This window comes from Carassius gibelio, chromosome B23, assembly GCF_023724105.1.
Source record: "Carassius gibelio isolate Cgi1373 ecotype wild population from Czech Republic chromosome B23, carGib1.2-hapl.c, whole genome shotgun sequence".
Taxonomy (NCBI): domain Eukaryota; kingdom Metazoa; phylum Chordata; class Actinopteri; order Cypriniformes; family Cyprinidae; genus Carassius; species Carassius gibelio.
The window spans coordinates 21634987-21655559 of NC_068418.1; the positions used below are offsets into that span (position 1 = coordinate 21634987).

Genomic DNA, 20573 nt, shown 5'->3' on the forward strand with positions numbered 1-20573 from the left:
AAACAAGTTTTAGATTGGCAGCAAACGTAAAGTTACTGCTGCTCAACGACTCCTGCAATAAAAAAGGGAAATTTTAATTATTAAAGTGAACGAAGAATGCACACATAATTTGCTCAGTTAAAAATATATGTGAGCATGAACGTGCTCAAATGGCTACGCAAAATGTGTAAATAAACCAGTTGTTAAAAAAGTTATGAAGGAATAGACATATATATATATATATATATATATATATATATATATAATGACAACTATATCCACATCTGTAAACCTTTAACTTCCATTCAGATTTTTGATATATAAAAAAAATTGATATAATTCAAAACAATCCTTTGTGACACTAAATACACAAAGATTAAAAATAAGCATTAAAAATAATTTATTTATAATTAATACTACGGGGAATATACTATTTAAAAAACTTAAGGTCCAAAAGATTAGACAAACACTGAACAGGCATAATATACATTTTGCGTTACGAACACACTCAAATGTGAGATAAAGGTTTTAGTGCGTACTGTTATTATTGTCCTTTTGTCATAATAATGTTAATTTCATCGCTTCATTATGTTATTAATATACACGTGACAATGGCAGTCCGTTGCAGTTGATATGAGGAAAAATTGCGTGTGCTTTATATATTTACACTCAAAAATCAATTAATGTGATCTAGTGTGGTGTATTTGGAGCGGCAAAATCATTTTATAATGCCCTATGCCAGCTTGTAAAATTCAAATAAAAGAATTGCGAGATGTGTAACAATCCGCCATGAGTTTGACTGCGAGTATTTATAGGATGTATCTGTTAAAGTTGTTCATGTGAGGTGTACTAGACCATATTATCTAAACTATAGGCTACGGTCTTAAAAAATTCTTATAGAATATCATCTTCTTTTACGCAGCCAATGGTTTCAACCTGCTGACCCCACTACAGTAAATATGAGTGGAGTTCAGCACTGAGCATCAGTATTTCTTTAAAACAAGCCTGTAAAAGATGAACATCACATCTTTATATGACACTGAATTCAACCGTAATTTGTTTGAAAACAATGTCGAAAGAACACTCACCTTCAACGAGAAAAAGAAAAAAATGTTGGGAGGAATGAATTTTCATTTTATTTATTTATTTATTTGGCCAGGTAATAAAGATTAAACGAGGCTGGTGACAATTCTCTATATTTCTAAACAGGAAAGTAAAAAACGATCAGTTTAAAACCTTTGAGCTATGGGAAAAGAAAAACAAGATTTTACATTTTTAATAAGATATTTTATAGTATTTTTAAAAAGCATATAAAACCCGTAATACAGAAGTTAGTGTTTTGTTTTGTCTGAAATGGACCGAGTGGGTGGTACCTTCTAGTGTTCGAGTAAGCTCCGGCACGTGACTGGGAGATGACCAATCAGGTGCACCTCCAGGTTTAACTACGTTAAATGTCAGATTGCAATAAACTAGAAGCTGTTGGTCTGGCCCGCGGAAATGGGCGAGCATAATCTTCTTAATCCTGGGTTTGTGGGACCTTTGGTAAACATCCACACTGGAGACAGGTTTTACTTCCCGAATTTTAGAGCCTCAGGGGGACAGCTGGCGGGGCTACCGTCTCTCTCGTACCCTAGAAGGGACAATGTTTGCTCTCTCCCGTGGAATCCATCGGAGTCGTGCAATGGATATCCTCAGTCTTACTTTAGCAGTCCCGTATCCATTAACCCCTCTTTTAATCGATCCTGTGAAATAACCCGACTGGAGGAAAGCAAGTGTTATTATGGCAATTCTAGCAGCACCAGAGAGCCGTGTTCAGACAGCAACAACCTCAAACGAGAGGAGCGAGCAAGAGATACATCAGTGTCGTCTGATCACGGGATGCACAATGGGATGAGCAACAGTGGCACCTTCTCAAAGTATGATTATGGCACCGAGCATCTGACCCAAGACCCGCCATCCTGTCAGTCCTTGGAGTCCGACTCCAGTACTTCAGTGCTAAACGAAGGAGGAAAGGCTTCAGCAGGCGACCCACAAAGCCTGGTATCGCAAGGAAACCACGCAAGCAATATCGCCAGTGGAGGAGGTTTGTCCCACGCATTTAATCACAGCTGAAAGACAACAGAAGCACATAGTACAATTACTCATATTTTGCTTCAGCACATTTTTTTTGCATGACCGTTTATTTTGGCATTCACTTGCAACTCTTAGGATTTTCCTGCATAGTTCTTGCGTGGTTGTTCAAGGCCACTAGGGGTTGCCCTAAAATGCTCCACGTTCACCAGTTTAAGCGCTCAGTCATTTATACAACCAGTAAACACAACATCATAAAATGCAACAATCCCGTTGCCAATGTTTGACGCTGTTTACTAGTTATTGTTGCTAAATATACGTTTTGCCAAAGCCCTTGCGTTATTACAGCCCTCGCAAGGAGAACAGATTTGTAAAATGGCAGTTGCTCTGACAGAAAAAAATGATGTTTTTTAATGACTCGTAAACTGAATTAATATCGTTGTCGTGCAGCAAGAAGTCATTTAATATGCCTTGAAACCGCTAAATAGGTAGGGTTCTTGCAAACGGGGACAATTATCGCGTTAATGTACATTTAACTAGAACAGTAAAACCTTCTAAGGCATATTCTTCTATGTAAACCGATAAATTAATCATATCGACAGTTTCCTTTACACTTCAGATTGTCATTGAAACACGTCTAATTGTCATGTTACCAGCCTCACAAAGTGAACCAAAAATTTGTATTTAAGGTGGCATCGAGAAGTTGAGAGACTTTGATGTGCAGGACTAGGAGAAGGTTTTTTTTTTTTTTTTTTGCATCTCTCTCATGACCAGTGCTTTGCCTCCTCTAGGTGCCCCGTGGTACCCGATGCACACTCGGACCCGAAAGAAGCGAAAGCCCTATTCCAAACTGCAGCTGGCCGAGCTTGAGGGAGAGTTCATGATGAACGAGTTCATCACCCGGCAGCGACGTAGGGAGCTGTCTGACAGGCTCAATCTCAGCGACCAACAGGTTAAGATTTGGTTCCAAAATCGGCGGATGAAGAAAAAGAGACTGTTGCTAAGGGAGCAGGCTTTGTCCTTCTTTTAAGAAGGCACAAAATATACATTGCTTAATGGTAGTCCAACAGCAGTATTACGTTAATGGTAATCTACCATTGGCCCATTTTACTCTGAAAGTCTTGCCCCACGACGCATTCAGGAATCACGAATAAGAATTCAAACATAATAGGGGTACGCGACCAAATGATGGCTCCAGATGTCTGCATATACTATGTGGTCTGGTGTTTATTTAAGAGGGTTCGTGTCCAGCAGTTTTGGGCATGTACAAGCTGAGATTTTTTTAGTTTTGAAAGTAACAAGCTGTCTAAGCCATCACTCACTTTATTAAGTAATGAACTACTAGTTAGAAACTCAGACAAATATAAGCTGTGAGAGAGCATTTCGGACAAGCAAAATGTTTTCTTATCAGTCTGAAATGATCGCTTAATTTTTATTGTCCGAGTGTTAAAACCAATTTTTTGCCATGATCAGTGTTCTAAGCTAGAAAAAAAATACAATAAAACAGACTGAAACGCCAAACTTGGTCATAGTGATAATCCTTGGCTGTTCGTAACTCCCATCTATGTTTATATTCTGCAAGTTGTCGCTAAGAAAGTGCCGTTCAAACACAGTATTCGTCAATAAGAAGCGTGGGCTGCGTTAAGCCATCAACGTCTTATCTCAGTTCCGCAGTCATCGCCACGTGTTCTATGGCACGTTCACGGTCACGGGCACAAAGTTAGTGACCCAACTCATATCTTGGGCCCTTGAGAACCAAACTGCCATTACAGAACAGCTTTTATGAATAGACTTTGATCTAGCCTGTGAAATGTCATTCTGACAAATGTTAGGATATTACTTGTGCAACTTGGTATTGGCCAAAGTGTAAATTGGTAGGCCTGCAGCTAAGCCGCACAAACTGCAAATAAAATATTCACCCATGATATAGTGAAAAACTTTATAAATGTCTCTGTCATATTTGCATTTTTAACAGCATAAATTTCCCATTAACGATTGCTTGTCTCTTGATCTGCGTTATTTGGAAATATTCGCTTAGGTCTACTTAATTAATTCACAACAGTGCTCCTGGGAGAGAAATGCATGGTCAAGTAATATTAAGAAGACGCGCAATTATAAATTAAAACAAAGATTAGGTCATTTTGTGTGTAATGGAAGTAGCAATCATACTGAAGAGACCAGATTTAAATCCCATATTAACGAGCTTGTTTTACTAATTAGCGGGACCCATTGTGTTATTTGAAACATTATTTACCCAGATCACGAATTATATAACAGTGAATATATTTGCTGCATGATTATGACTGTAGTTAGAAGGTTAAAAAAAAGCAAACGTTTTCCGACTTTTTTTGTCAACAAGGCGCATGTCTTAATTTTAAAACACCTTATCAAAAACTAAAGAACGTTGAAAAGATACAGACAAGAAGGTGGTCAAAAGTTGGTTTCATTAAATACAGCTTATTCGTTTGTACTTTATTATTATTAGTAGTAGTAGTATTATTACTAATATTAATAATAATATTATAGCGAATTTGGCATAAGTCGGTGCTACGTTATTTTTTGATATTGGTATGAGTTCGATGAGTGGCATTTTCTTTACATCCTGTTTTAGTGAATCTATAAAAAATACAAAACCAATTATATGAATGGCATCATCAGCAACTATATCGTCTCGTTTCCCCCCTTTGGATTGTTTTGTGAAATTGTCTATGATGTATAATTTTTCTGTGTTGTTCTGTGTAATTTTGTGAATGCACCAGTGACGCATTCCTTTGTACCTTGCGATTAAAAATGTCTTGTAAATAATGTTACAAGTTCCTGAATGTATCCATATATGTGTAACCCACGGTTTCTGATTATTAAAGTCTTTAAACTTACTTTTATTTACGTTTTTCTTGATGTCTGTGTTGTGCAGTCCATATGAGTGTTAGTATTTGAGTCTGTTAAGATTGTTAACATATTTTTACATTAAATAGCAGGAAAGCCAACTCGTGCACTCAAACTACCGTTTTTAGAAAAATCTAATGTAATTACGAATTTTATATACATTATCGCGCTTGGCAATATCCTTATAATGAACATATTGGTTCTGACATATTTCAGTATTATATCACTAAATAAAAAATTCTGTTGAAACACTCGAGAGAAAACTGAAATGTAATCTGAATGTTTGCCAGCATGGTCAAATGTAGTGTAACAGTATTGATATGCTTTATGTTGTAAATGGTAAAGACATCCACCTAGTGGATAAATGGAACAGACGCCGAAACAGGGGCCCATGCATGAGGACTAACTGCAAGGACATGTAATCATTTTCTTGCCCTGTTTTGCAACTGTGGATAGTTAAATGCTTTTCGTAAAGTGCTTCAGCAATTTCCTAGTTCATTGCAAAAATATCTAGTGTGTGAACATTAGCATTTGATTACTCATTGATAACTATTTGGTTACTGAAAACTTCTAACAAAAAATGCAGTGGAATTTAGTGAGTTTTAGGACCAACTTGTAATCTAATGTTGATCAGGAGTTAAACATTGTTAAACCAAACGTAATATGTAACATATTCTGATTTTTTATTTTATATAGTTTTTTTTTTAAAAAAAATAGATATTTCCTATTTAAATCAATAGGGAATCACTGAATATTTAGTCGAATGGGAATAAAGTGGATCTTATGGTAAAGATGGTTCCAAAGCCAAAGCTTAGTGTCAAGTCTATTGGCTTCCTTACAAGCAAATGCGCTGGAATCGTAACAATGCCATTTTATGTGTTTGCGGCGCTTTTGACTTTGAGACTGGCCAAATCTGTTTATGACGAGTCGTCTCCCCGGCTCAGAGGTCATTGAGCACCTCAATGCCCTTCATACAAAACTTGTGTAGTCATGTGGTTCACTAAGTGGTTCACAATCTGAATCTGCTGCAGCCTGGATTTAAACTGGGTTTGTCTGGCCAGAGAAGAAAGACAAACTGTTTCGACACACTATTTTCCCATTTAATACTGTAAAGCTGCTTTGACACAATTTGCATCGTAAAAAGCGTTAGCTATATAAATAATGGTGAGTTGACTAAGTGCTCTAGATCTCCCCTGCTTCTATCACAGACGTGTGGTCTGGAGAACGACCTTCTGGCTTCCCTTGCACTACACGCATGTTTGTGAATGTGTGTATGTCTGTGAAAGGGGGTTTACGTGTAACTAAGTAATTGAGACAGAAATATTTATTGAAAATGAATAGTTTTATAAACACTATATAAACGTGTATATGCTCGCCTTAACCTGCTAGAAACTTCAATATTTAGCTTATGCAACGGTTTGGGTACTTCTGTATTTAAACAGTACGAGCATTGACTTGGCCTAACAAAATACGAATAGACGAATAATTACAATTATTGTAACTGCACTGGAAAATGACTTTCTTTCAGGCTTATTTCATTTGATTAAAAGGTTATATTAAAAACGAACCGTTATTCGCATATTTATTTGTTATATTGTGCAAAAAAAATTAATGCTAATGTTAAAAATTCATCTAGTAAATTAATTGCTAATTGTATTGTAATTTGTAATTTATTTTGCTTAAAATATTAATATTTATTATAAGATTTCTTATTCTGTTGGAACAATACCATTGTTGCACTTTTTCTTATTTTTCCCTCTATGTGGCATTTACCTATTTATTTCACTTATTAACTTAAAAACAAGATGTTTGGAATAAAAAAAATCTGTTTATTTTCTATTTTTATTTGCTCACTTTATTAAATTTAATTATGTATCGTCGTTTAATTGCCACTCACGGGTATGTCAACTTTCATCAGTTAGCCTATCTAATCTTTCATATACAAATAAAAATCATTATTTACAGTTTTTTTGGATAGGAGCCGATATATATTTCTTTTGAATTATAAAACATTTTAAGCATTTAGCTTTTTAAGCTAAAGTCTTTAAATACATCTTAACAAAGCCATGAGACATTTTTCTATAAAACTACGGCTCGTCGTCAAAAAATCCACACCTCTAAAGCATAGCCTATATTTATTGCATGCCTGCTTTTTAATCCGCGATTACGAAATAAAAACTGTATGATGTTTACATTTCTATACTAAATTTATCCCTGCTTCAACCAGCATGAGAGCTTATTTTCTTGTAGTGTGGTTAAGTAGTTGGGAAAAAACTAATTGTAATGCGTTGATCTGCAATACAACCTGAGCGCAGAAAAAAATAAAAATAAATAAAAAGCCTGTTGTCCTACGAAAGAAAAAAATTGTTGAAAGAATGTTACTTAACTTAGTATTTCATAACTAAGTATTGAGTTTGGAAGAAAATATTCTCATTTGCAAACAATTGGTTTGACTTATTTATACAAAGTTTGGGGCCTTCTTTCCCATCCCACCCCTTGCGTTAGCCCTGTTTTAGTGGGCGGGAGCAACTTACAAATTGAAGGTCAAGTTAGTGTGTCCCATATATAGCCAAGTATCCAATGTTGGTGTAGACAACATTCAAGCATTACTACGAAGTTAAAGAACCCCAGATATTACACTGAATCATAAAATATATTTTGTAATAATTTCGTTGAGAGTGCATAAACATTTCAACTCCTTTTATAAATGCAACAGTTCATTTAACAAATATATATCACACATATAAGAAATCATCCGATTCGTAGTCTTTTGCCATAAATAGCCATTTACTTGCGATGTAGATGCGTAATAAGGAAAGTATTTTAAGTACGTTTAATTATTTGGTAAACGGGGCGAATATAATCATTAACAATGTTTATTGTGTCAACCCTTTGAATGAATGCTAAACCTGGATCCATCTTTAAAGTGATTATACAATTTATATCCAGATATTCGTGTAACTATACACCAGTATGCGGAGTAAAGTCCTGGAAATATTTACTAGTGATTTTTGCTAATGTAGTTTGGTAGCCTCTAACACTTTAAAAAAGCCATATGGCTACATGCCAAAAATGAAGATAGACACCACTAGCGTGAATGCTCTGCTTTCAGACACACCCTGAGCATGTTATTTAAAATTGCAATGTTGCTTACAAATAAAATTGTGCAGCAGCCACTGTCATATTAGAGACTTTGTTGTGAGTAGCCTACATACCTTTATCTTGTCACCATTTCCCATCGGGTGGAAATCTGTTTTCCGCAATAAATATAATTCATTTTACGGTCGGCGAAACTGTTTGATTATTAAAATATATATTAAGCAAACATCTTGGTAGTTTATGTAAGGAGTGTGACTGGAGTGACTTTTTTTTTTTTTAACGAATGCGTTAACTAAATATTTTCAACTCTTTTTTTTTTTCCTTGACAAAAAGTAAAATAAGTATATATATATATATATATATATATATATATATATATATATGTATGTGTGTGTGTGTGTGTGTGTGTGTGTGTGTGTGTGTGTGTGTTTGACAAAAATACCTAAATGTTAAAGCCATTTTTGCACAAGGTAAATATGAATTTGCCGGATTATACTGAAATTCCAGCTTGCTGAAGCGCCTCAGCTACACTTAAATGAGCCGTAGCCACGGATACAGCCGTATGTTTATTTGACATAGGCCTGGCTAATGCTGATTTTGGAGTTGATTATTACATTTTTATGACATTGCATTTTTTCATTACATTACAATTTTTACATCAGGTTTTGCATTTAAGTGCATTTGACCAAATAATGTACTTTGGATGTAACTAACAATGAAAATTATTATAAGTAGCTACATAAATGCACATTGGTGCGTATTTGAACAGGGTTTTTTACTACATGCATCATGCACCCACCCATTTTCTGTGCAATTTCTGTGCCATTTTTTATGGTTACAATGAGCGTTTGGTGAGTTGTTATTCTGAAATTGAAAAAAATTGGTTATTTTTGAAAGTCTCTTTTGGTGTATAATTTACGTGATATCTGCAAGACGATGGATACATCACTTCTTCTGTTTTTATTGTTATTATTCGAACAAAACGCAGAAGTCCGTGACTACAATATTAGTCGAGAATTTGGATTTTAATGTCAGATGTGAAAACAATTGCATAAATTAATATGTATGTGTAACAGTATATACAATCCTGTATTAATATACTACTATGTTTTCTTCTTTTTTTTTATCTTCTTATGAGGCAAAGACGCCTATTGTTTAGGCCTATATGACTGGTGTGTGAAAGGTTGTTTTTTTCACAGAAATGTACACAGTTAACCATATCTATTTTAGCTAAAGTTATTTTTTAATCCCGTGTACCCCGAATAACTAATTAATTAAAATCACTCAATATAATAAAGATTATGCTATACTTCTGTTTTTTGTACATTATTTAACTTTTGAGTAACAAACTTCTAGGATTTCTATGACTGAGATGTCTAATTGATTAAACTGGGTACTGGTTGCATGTGCTAACGCTCTACAGCTAAGCACTACAAAGACCACCGTAAAAAGAAGGGCCATTTTTGTTGTTGCTTGAATCTGTTCACAGCTCATACGAGCGAGTTTAACAGCCCGACTTACATCCAATTAAATTTATCTAGGCCATGAGGGGACAGTAATGCTATTACACAGTTTCCCTTTTTAGCCCTGCTGAGGTTTTAGCCCTAGAGGTAAACTGAAGGGCCCTTGAGTGTTGCCTACAACTGTTGTTTGGTCTCGTTGATGTATGACGACTACTGATTATGTTTCATTTTCTGTCCCTGTTCCATCGGTATGAGGCCAACGCATTTTGTGTTGATACACGAATGAAACTGGCAACCAGACAAATACTTGCTGAGATTTGCCGCTCTGGTTATTGCTCCAGATATCTATGCTAAAGCATGAGCCTCTTCGTTTTAGTTCGAGCAACAATAATGAGCGACTCCCATCATTAACTCTATAATTATAGATCTGAGACTGAAATTGCAAAAATTCCATTGGCAACGCCGTACAGCTCACGGCTCTTCATGGTGATGTTTTTTAGGAGAAGAATGGTAAACATTTACAACACCTCTGTCCCCGGTCTCTCTAGACTCTAAACGTCTTTCTAACTTTTCTTTCCAGCTGAACTTGCCCCTTCAATTCAACAGCTACATCACAATATTCACAACTGTCCAAATCTCCAGCAGGGGCAGAGTATTTGTGGGGATATAGTGCTTGTTTAGAGAAAGAAAAGGGCGCGCCTTTGTTGAATTTCAGGGTCCTACAGCTAGTTGTTTAATGTTTAAGCTATATGATGGCATCGAAATAGTTTACAAGCATGTATATTCTGATGAACAACGATGACAAAATCAGGAACAAAATACGTCAGATTAAGTAGTAGTAGTAGTTGTTGTTGTTGTTACGCAATGCGGAAATACAAGTGTGGACTTCGGTATGAAACAAACATGAACACAATGGGAACATGTCAGTTATCAGTAGTTATCTTGCCAAGTCTTTCTGGCATTAACACGTTTATACTAGACAAAAGGACTATACGACTCGGAATGGGGAAAAAAATCTATATTGTTCCGGTTTAAAAATGGTTTCTAGATAGTGTTTTGGCTCAAATAGGTGACACAGATATGTTTACTATAGTTTGTGCTCCTTTAAAATAACTTTTAGACCTGGATGACTGAAACCATAATGCATCTTTCGTCGGTCATTTTTAGTTAAAGATTTTATTCCGTCGGACTTTTTAATTATTTACCTTTTGTTTGTTTTCTGTAGAACAAAGCATTTCTTGCTTTTCCGCTGTTAGGCCTTTTATGGCGGCCGCAGTGAGAATTTTAGTGGTCAAATTCAAGTGCTGGGTCTGGGCAGCTGTCTGCTTTCTTTGTACTTGGTTGAAGGCGTATTACACACCAACCTTTTGTCAATTTTGAGAGGGCTCAGTTCAGAGACTCATATAGTCATTGCCACATACCTTTAACTAAAACAGCGATCAGATAGCCCTAAGCCAAATGCGGTTTAAAAAGACAACTAACTTTTAGTTGCGACGTCCAATACAGCTGATATGACTTTTTTTCCACTATCGGCGATAGGCTGTATATGTTAATAGGGACACTCTAAAAGGTGTTTTCAATACATAATAGACCTATAAATATATATATATTTTTTTTTTTTTTTGAAGACAAACTATTAAAACAATTGTTAAGATAAACAATGGTGCAGTTTAATAGTATAGTATAGTATGTATGTTATTAGTATATGCGATGTTTTGAGAAAAGTTTTCCTGACCGGTCATTAGATCTTTAGACATGCATATAGCCTATCTGAACATGAACTAATAGTTAATTAAAAATAAATAAATAATTTTAAATGAGTGCTATATGCTGAATTAATTTTACTATTATTATAGTTTATTTCACGAAATAGATTTAGTTTTAAACTTGAAGTTTAGCATGCCCTGCAATGTTAGCAGAATGTTAGTATACAGATAGTTACTATAGATCTTTTAATATTAAAAATGATTTTTAAATTATAAGCAATATTTTCAACATTCAGTTGCAAAAAGCAAAACATTTTTGGCTTAGTTTAATAGACGCTGAAGGGTACATATTGAAACTGGATAGCATGTTTTGCCTTAAACAGATGCCTCTCATAAAATGGTCTCAGAGATTTAAAATATCCAAGGGATCATTTGACGTACTTTACACATGTTAAATGCGAAAACGTGTGGTGCTTAAAGTGTAAGGAAGTTCGAACACAATAGTATATTTTACATAATTTTATTTATTTATTTATTTTATTTCATTTGAACAGTGTTTTACATTCACGATAAAGGCATCTTGAATCATAGGTAGCATCATTCACCACACTTTTTTGTTTCGTTGATTAAAACCAAGAGAAAAGTTTTTCCCATTTTAAAATTAAACCACATCCAAACGTAAACATAGATCAGTGTTAACTTTGTGGTTATACAAGCAATGACTGACATTTCCGGGTAGATTAATTGATAATTTTCTGATAAAGTTCCAAATGTTTTTCATCTCACCAGAAAAAGAAAAAAAGGCAAACTCACAAATGTTCTATTATTATATTCAAGAACTGGGTGGAGCTGACACGTGACATCTATAAGGCACATTTGCTTATCAAACCATGTAGCCTATAAACATATATGCTCTATGTATTTAAAGCATATATGTTTATATAAATATATATAATATGACATGGATTGTCATAAAAATTCTATGCACTTGAATAAAAGCAACCTGACAATGCGGTATAAGTCGACCCTTAAAAATAAGCAGTGCAGCAATCAACACAAAAATAAATCATACCAGTCATATGTAACAGTCGTTCTTTTAAAGTTTTAATAGTTTGGTTACATGCGAAAGACACAGATTAAAACATACATGCTGCGATATACATGAAAACAATGTGTGTTTTCTCAGACTCGTAAAATCAGCGATAGGCTACTCAGAGGCTCCAACACACATACACATAAACAGAAAATACATCTCTTCGTTCTTTCAAAACCAAAAGATGTTACTGTTTTACATTGTCTTGCATGATTTGAAAAGCAATCGTTTGAATCTCACAGATCTTACCCAGCTGAACCACTCCTACGCATCCATGTGTTCCAAATTGATATATGACAATATCTACTTTCGATCACGTGTTGCGGGGCGACTTAGACGGATTGCGCGTCATCTCGCCTTCCCAAATTTTCTTCTTCTGCAGCTCGAATCCAAAACATCATATCTGTAGTACGGACTACAGGAGAAAGATGTTTAACTCTGTTAATCTGGGCAACTTCTGCTCCCAGACGCGTAAGGACCGGACATCCGAGTTTGGGGACAGGACTGGCTGTGCCTCAAACATCTACCTCCCCAGCTGCACCTACTACGTTCCCGAGTTTTCCGCCGTCTCTTCGTTTCTTCCACAGGGGCCCTCGCGACAAATCACATACCCCTATTCCACAAATCTATCTCAAGTGCAACCAGTGCGAGATGTTTCCTATGGTCTGGACCCCTCCAGCAAGTGGCACCACAGAACCAACTATGCATCGTGCTACTCAGGAGAAGATCTGGTGCACAGAGACTGTCTTCCGCCATCCACCATGACAGAAATGCTCATGAAAAACGAGAGTGTGTACAGCCACCACCACCACCACCACCAGCATCATCCGAGCTCTAGCCACCCGTCCACTGGCTTCTATGCCGGCGTGGGGAAAAACAACGTGCTCCCTCAAGGTTTCGACCGCTTTTTTGAAACCGCCTATTGTAGCACGGACAATCAGTCAGAACATTGTTTACAAAAGAGCGAGATTAACAAATTAGAGACTTCGTCCCAGCAACCCACAGCTGTTTCCGCAGCCCAAGAGCCGGAAAAGGACGCAGAGGATGAGGAGGAACATACAAATTCGGGCTCGTGCACTTCAGCAGCTACTAAGGACGGCAACGCAAGCAAGAGCAGCCATTCGAGTAGGTACCGAAACTGTAAATGGGGAAAGGTTAAGGGACTAGCCCGGTGTTTTGTCGGTCAGATTTTATGTGGAGTTTTATAAGCATTCAAAGGATTTTATTATAACCTACAAAGCTCTTTCCTCCAACGAAAAGAATTTTTACGATGGGAAAGCGCTTTGAAAAAAGAGGATGTTATACACAGACGATACTATCCCAGAGTCTGTGAAATTTTAAGAGCGCGCTATTGTGACAAATGCTAACTTTGATCATGAACTTGCGTTGAGCATTGCAAGGGATTTTCTCGTTTAGCTGTCGGGGATAAAAACCAATTGGGCAGAACATTACTTTTGACATACTGTGAATTTTGTTTTAGCAGCGTGAATGTAAACTAGCTTAGTCCTTATTAGCTCTTAAACGTGCAGTGACTTGAGTTACCGTGGGGTTGATGTAGCCAACATAGTCAATGGCCATTCAATGTTAGTGCTTGCCCGGTGCTAATGACTGTCAGATCTGTCTCTATTTCTAGCTATTTATCTATAAATTAAATCATTTTAAGGAGGAATTTCACCATTTGGAAATATGTTGCAATGTAAAGTTTGCATAAATGTAGCATAATCATGAAGGCAATCAGAACTGCCGTTATTACCTTTCAGTAAACACAAATTAATATTTTAGATTTTTGCTGTTTTGTCATTGCGGCGCTTTATAAACCGTAAATATAGCTTTCAGAAGAGAAGCTAGCATTCACGGCCATTCACATGAGACACTACCCCAGGCCCACAGTATTTTTTTGTATTTTAAAAACATATTACATGTATGAGGTCAAGGGTTCTATAATTTGCGAAACACATTTATTAATTAATATGACACAAAAATATGGAAACTACATATACAGTAAATAAAATTACTTTAAAGTTCCAAGTACTAAAAAAGTTGCCTGCTGTCTATTGATAATACTTTTTTTTGTTTATGGTTCTACAGAGTTTGTTTTAAAAAAGTTTGTTTTAAAAAAGCCTATATTTACGGTTGTTCTACTGTTTACACACGTTAGTGTTTTTGCATCGGAGTGGCATTCATAGTTTGGTCTGCTTACTCACATCTGTAAGCTTAGATGAAATCTCACACTGGAAATTACAAATACGTCTTCCATGGAAAAAAAATTATATATAGCTATATATGAGTATTTTTATATTTATAAATTTATATATATATATATATATATATATATATATATATATATATATATATATATATATATATATATATTAATATATGAATGTGTGTGTGTGTGTGTGTGTGTTATGCATTTATAAATATCTCATTGTGTTATTGCAGAAAAAAAAATTATAATGTGATTATTCAAAGTGTCTCTTTTGATTATCCCAAGGTATCCCGCGCACAAGAAAGAAGAGATGTCCATACTCCAAGTTTCAGATTCGTGAACTGGAACGAGAATTTTTTTTTAACGTTTACATCAACAAGGAGAAAAGGCTGCAGCTGTCCAGAATGTTAAACCTTACTGACAGACAAGTCAAGATATGGTTTCAAAATCGTAGAATGAAAGAAAAGAAATTAAGCAGAGATCGCCTGCAGTATTTCTCTGGGAATCCGTTGTTGTGATTGTTGAAATTGTGTTGCCTTTTATTTAATATCTCTGCAAACTAAAATTAAAAATGCCCATCAAGCTAATTAAATCATTAGAAAATGTGTTTGTTACGGCCAGCAGCAGTACTAAAAACTGTTAGCCTTGTTTGATTGTAATGGCTGAGGTTGGGAGAGAAAATGCAAATTTGCTTAATGTCAAATTAAACCGGCATTTCTAGTTTGTGATTCACAAACTAAAAGGTATACCTAACAAGTTTAGTGTTTTTGTTTTGTTTGTTTTTTGTATGTATGTGACATCTTTTAAGTGAAATGTTTAAAATCTTCACTTTGAAAATAGTCACAAAATAGCTTACTATAATATATTATAAAATTGTACCCTCTATCATTTTATGGTTGTATATATGTACATTAAAACACATACACTCGACTCTGGTTCGAATCTGGAGATGTCATACTTTTTTATGTTTTCACCATTTAGAACTGTGACTTGTACAGTCTGTAATATTGTATTCCTTGTACAGAGTTTATGCATTGTGCATTCGTGAATGTAAATATAATGTTATTTTGAGTATCCTCACCCTATCCCTGCTGCTATTTTTCTTTACATTGCATTTACAGCCTTGTGAGCTTTGTCGTTCGATTATTTAAATTATTTGATGTACGCCCAGAGTTCTCATTTATTTTGGAGGGATAGCTCAGCGATCCGATTTGGCCTGTGTACAACATATTAATCCAAAATAAACACAAATAAAAGTAAACTGATATATGTCAATTGTGACTTGATTTAAAAAAAAATCATAAGGTAATCTATGGTGAAGTAAAATGTGTTTAACAACAGAGATCTAAGAGAAGATATAATAAACTGACCACTGCCAAGTAATGAAAACTCTCTATCTCTCTCTTGCTCTATCTCTCCCAGTTCGTCGTCTCCCTCTCACACGTTAGTTCAAGTCTATTAATATTAAGCTATTGTTGTTTTGCACTGAAAACTGGCTAATAAATGTGTTTAATATTTAGAGTTTATTTTAGCAGAATTTTAGGAATGTTAAAACGTTTTGTCAGTAGTCGTTTCATTAAAATTAGAAATTAGACTACTAAAATGATGATGACCAGGAAAGGGATGCATGAAACACGTCAAAAATTTAGAGAGCATTTCGGTAACGTCTTTTAGTACCTTCTAAATGGAATCGCCACTCTTGTAGTCTAGACACTGCAATAAAGCCAGAGCCCTAAATTGCCTTTTTTCTTACTTAATTGCACCGTCTGTTCGAGAGGAATGGTGTTCGCTTCCGCAGTAAATAGTAAACAAGAAAGTCCGGCTGCTTGTACAAAAAACTAAGACGTTTAAAAATGAACACTTATTGGCTAGGTGCAAGAAACCTATCAAATGATAACGCTGAGTGTAGTCCGTTCACATGGAATCATCTCTTTAGAAGAAGCTGAGCTCCGCGCATCTTGCGTTCTTAGAGACGAACAGAACTGAAAGTGAGATATTTATTTTGCGGTGTATGCTCACAAGGGTTGGGGGTATTGCATGTTGTCCCCATGTGCAGTTTTATACGTGATCACGCTACACGAATTTTGTCACAACATGTGGGCTCATAAGCCGTGCAAGTGTGCTGTTGGCACTTATGCGTATGAAGGAAAAGATATAATTAAAAAGTTGTCTTTGAACTTCAATAATGTCAAGGCCTTCACCTTTAACCTATTGCAATAAAGCGGAATCAAGGAGCCCCTTTTGTCAGGAAACGTGGTGAACAGAACAGAACCAATCAGCGCAAGTGGGAAAGGACCAAGGAATGCCTAAGAAGTAACACTTTGACCTCTCGCATTAAACTACAGCAGGTAACTTTTCCAGTTTTAGCACTCCCATTAAATACACTTTATTGTCTCTGTTAAATGCAATATTTTCATGCATGAAATATTTTATGACATTTTGGCATGTTCTTGACTATTTAAGATTGATTGGTTGTGACTTTTCCCGGGTAACAGGAAATAGATTTCTGACGGGTTTAAAACAGAAATCGGAGTATTACGAACGCGAATAGTAAACGGAGGGGAGGTCCTTGCGCGCCGAATTACTGTACTGATTTATTGCTGAGATTTAAAAACAGTTAACTGTATTGAAACACAACACATGCGTTCCTTTGTAAATTCCGAAAATAGAGACGTATGTGTGTGTAATGTGTTAGTGCAGCGGATTCATTGCTAGTGATCTTTGCTTGTAGAACTGTGGGAGAGAAATGGCGGGTGGGGAGGGGAAGGGGGCATAGGGATCAAGGCTGGAAGGCTTGTCTTCTTGTCACACCCACCAACCTTGGCCCTGGCTCAGTGACGTGGTTCATTTGCTGAATTCCTCTCTCTTGCTTCGTCACACAGAGGAGCAGGAACTTGGAACGTCCACCTATCAAAAGCCGGAGATACTGTCGCCTCCAAACCGAAGCAATAAGCTCGTAGACTTATGAACAATGGTCATAAAATATGCATTTCTTGCCTTGGGGTTGATTTGATTCATACCTGAGGCTTTCCAAAACAAACTGTTTGTTTGTTGTTAGACGTTTTTCATTATATGGCTATCCTATATATTCCGAATAGAATAGTTATATCCGCAAAACGGAAAGCAAAGGTGGAATGGAACTCTTTCGAATGAGCTCATAGCTGACAAGGAAAATGGCGGAGGCGTCAGCATAAAGACTGTGGACTTAGATGTAAATACAACCTGGATTTAATTTTAACGTAGAAGTCACCATTCACCATTGAAATATCGGTTAAAAACATATTTGCATTCACAATATAAAGAGAATGTCAATATTTCTCTTAGGCTTGTACGTGTCCCATTCGGCAAATAATTGTCACTATTCCAATAATCTCAAATATAAAAATCATACACGTTTTTGTCACTATTCCAATATAAAACCAATATACAAATCAGACACGTTTCTCCCCTACCCCCGATCGGATTTCATAAATATTATCAAGTTGAAAGTGACAAAACATAAAGAGTTTCCAGTGTGTGTGGTCTGAAAGATTCAGTTGTGCATTGTTTTTTGTACTTCATGCAGTATACTGTACAGTGCATGGCGGACTTTGGACAGATCCTATTAACACTCTTTGTACGCTTTATACTTGCTTCCGCAGTCCTGTACTTGATGAAAAGCTGTAAATACAATCGCCACTGGTACCCACTAGTCATTTGTATGGTCTTTCGTGATATTAAAATTTAATATAATGCTGATGTGCTTTGCGATTACCGCTCTCTGATTTATAAATGTCTTTAAAACGTTACATGCATCAACCATAAATTTCCATATACCTCTGCGGGTGGACGCCTGTTTGGTGAGGGGAAACGGTTAAAAAGCGGGTCGCTTTAAATTGGAAATATGTTTTATGGTGGTTTAAGTTCCCAAAAAGGCACGGGATACCCATCGAATCCCTGCCCTGTTTTCACTCGTTTCAAAGCCAACAGACTGGAGGCATGCGCGGTTAAACAGGACATCTTGTGTTTCACTTTCCAAAGTCGCTTTGACGACTTTTCTTTATTCTTTTAATTGCAACTTAGCCTACATCACAGTACATGTAACGATCCGAAATCAGTACCTGTTAAAAAAACATCATCTTCGCAGGGAAAACATCCATCTTGCAGAATGTAACATAAAAAGTCTAATTATTGTAATATATATATATATATATATATATATATATATATATATACACACAGGCTACACACTTTCTTGTTTTGTACAACCCGAATGTGGTGCAATTCAATATTCTGTGTGATAGATATTTGATCCCCCAATGAAAAAGGAATTAGCTTTCTCTGTTTAACAGTAACAGCTGCATGTCGACTTTTAATAGTATCACAGACTTCACTCGAAGAGAAGGGAATGTTTAAAATATATATATACTGTTAAAAAGGCTTAGAGCCTTTTAATTTTTCTTTTCGGCATGCACGGACGAACAGAGAAATAAGTGATTCAGACACAGTAAGAGTCCACCAAATTGCTATTAGTTTTGTTTGTTACAATTTGTTGTTGTTGTTTTAATCCTATGAAATACATTTGCTTTGAAAAAAGAAACAAAAGAACAGTTTATAACACGATTTTTATTTACATAAAAAACAATGACATATTAGCCTTTAATTAAATCGTAAATACACTTTAATTATACATACATAATCATTTGTTCTCAAGAACGTACTTTCGCTGCAATTCATTCATCCATATACATCATGTACATTCATTTTTAATATTTTCATTGGGCCCTTTTTCGTTGTTTCTAGACAGTAGAACATGATATCACAGTGAACAATGTTTACAGCAATTTAAATATGTAAATATATTTTTGAAATACATTTTCCTTGTACTCACATCTGGAAAGGCTGTGCCATTGTAGATGGAGAACTTTACCTGTAATGAATTAAGACGCTTAAGCATGTTTGTTGTTTATATGTCTGGTTTCTATTCAACGTAGTCCTGATATCTACATTATTTCGTTGGACGCTACAGATTGTTAAGAGAATTTCAAATGAGATGCATTTTCTATCTAAACAATATTATAAAGAACATATAGTGTGTGTGTGTGTGTGTGTGTGTGTATAGATAGATAGATAGATACATACATACATAGACACACGCACTTTGATAAACACTTTTTTTTTTTTCAAAAATAGCCCCTTTTAATAATATGCATTTCACATTTATATTATTAACTTGTGCATTTAATAATAAAACATACAATTAAAATATTGGTGTGCACTACAAAGCATACAACGTACTGAATAAAAAGTGTGTGGATTAGATCTAAAACATCAAAGTATATGTTCATATTCTGTCATGAAAGTGTATTTGTTTGTTCTAAAATGCTGAGTGACAAGAGAACTGACCAATCAAAACAATCCCCCATGTCTCAAGCTGGGACACAGGCGCTGACCCCGTTGAGAAATGCATTGGCCAGCAAACACAGAAAAGATCATTCAAGTCCAAGGGGTAACAAGAACACAAATTATATAAATTGTTGTAAACAATAGCAAAAATGACCTGCATAGAACATGAAAATACGTTAAGCTTTAGGCTACGTTTTTTCCTATAGTACATTGTGTACTGTCATTAATCTAGCGATGCAACTTGGTAAAACTGCATAATAAGAAACTGTTGAAGACGAAGCGTGTTATTTTACCTTTCACAATTTTGAAATCTGTATTAAAATCGAAAACCACATTTATGTAGTGCGCATAAAAGGAAATACCGTAGTAACCAGAAAAAAATTCCATCTGTTTGACGAAAACTTCCTAATGCAAATTGTTTCACACGCAACCGGGTATATATATATATATATATATATATATATATATATATATATATATATATATATATATATATATATATATATATATAAAAATCAAAAAGGTATGATAAAATTCTACATACTATCTGTATACTAAACACTCACAAAGGAAACGCTAACAACAAATAAAATAAAGTGTAGGCTATGGAATACGTAATTGCATGTAATTCACTTTGAATTATTTTAAAGTTTATTTTAAAGGATTAATTTTGCTTTTCATGC

At 35.4% G+C, this 20573-nt stretch overlaps 2 protein-coding genes across 2 annotated transcripts; both read left to right on the forward strand.

Moving 5' to 3' along the window:
• The first annotated feature begins 535 nt into the window (after positions 1-535).
• On the forward strand, positions 536-4925 carry LOC128011716 (homeobox protein Hox-C12a). The gene is made up of 2 exons (XM_052594407.1): positions 536-2062; positions 2841-4925. Exons 1-2 carry the CDS (start codon positions 1477-1479, stop codon positions 3077-3079), a joined length of 825 nt encoding a protein of 274 aa, XP_052450367.1. The 5' UTR covers positions 536-1476; the 3' UTR covers positions 3080-4925.
• Positions 4926-11711: 6786 nt separating this feature from the next.
• LOC128011713 (homeobox protein Hox-C11a-like) lies at positions 11712-15878 on the forward strand. Its single transcript, XM_052594404.1, has 2 exons — positions 11712-13421; positions 14791-15878. The coding sequence occupies exons 1-2, from the start codon at positions 12590-12592 to the stop codon at positions 15021-15023; spliced, it is 1065 nt and encodes a 354-aa protein (XP_052450364.1). The 5' UTR covers positions 11712-12589; the 3' UTR covers positions 15024-15878.
• The last annotated feature ends 4695 nt before the right edge of the window (positions 15879-20573 follow it).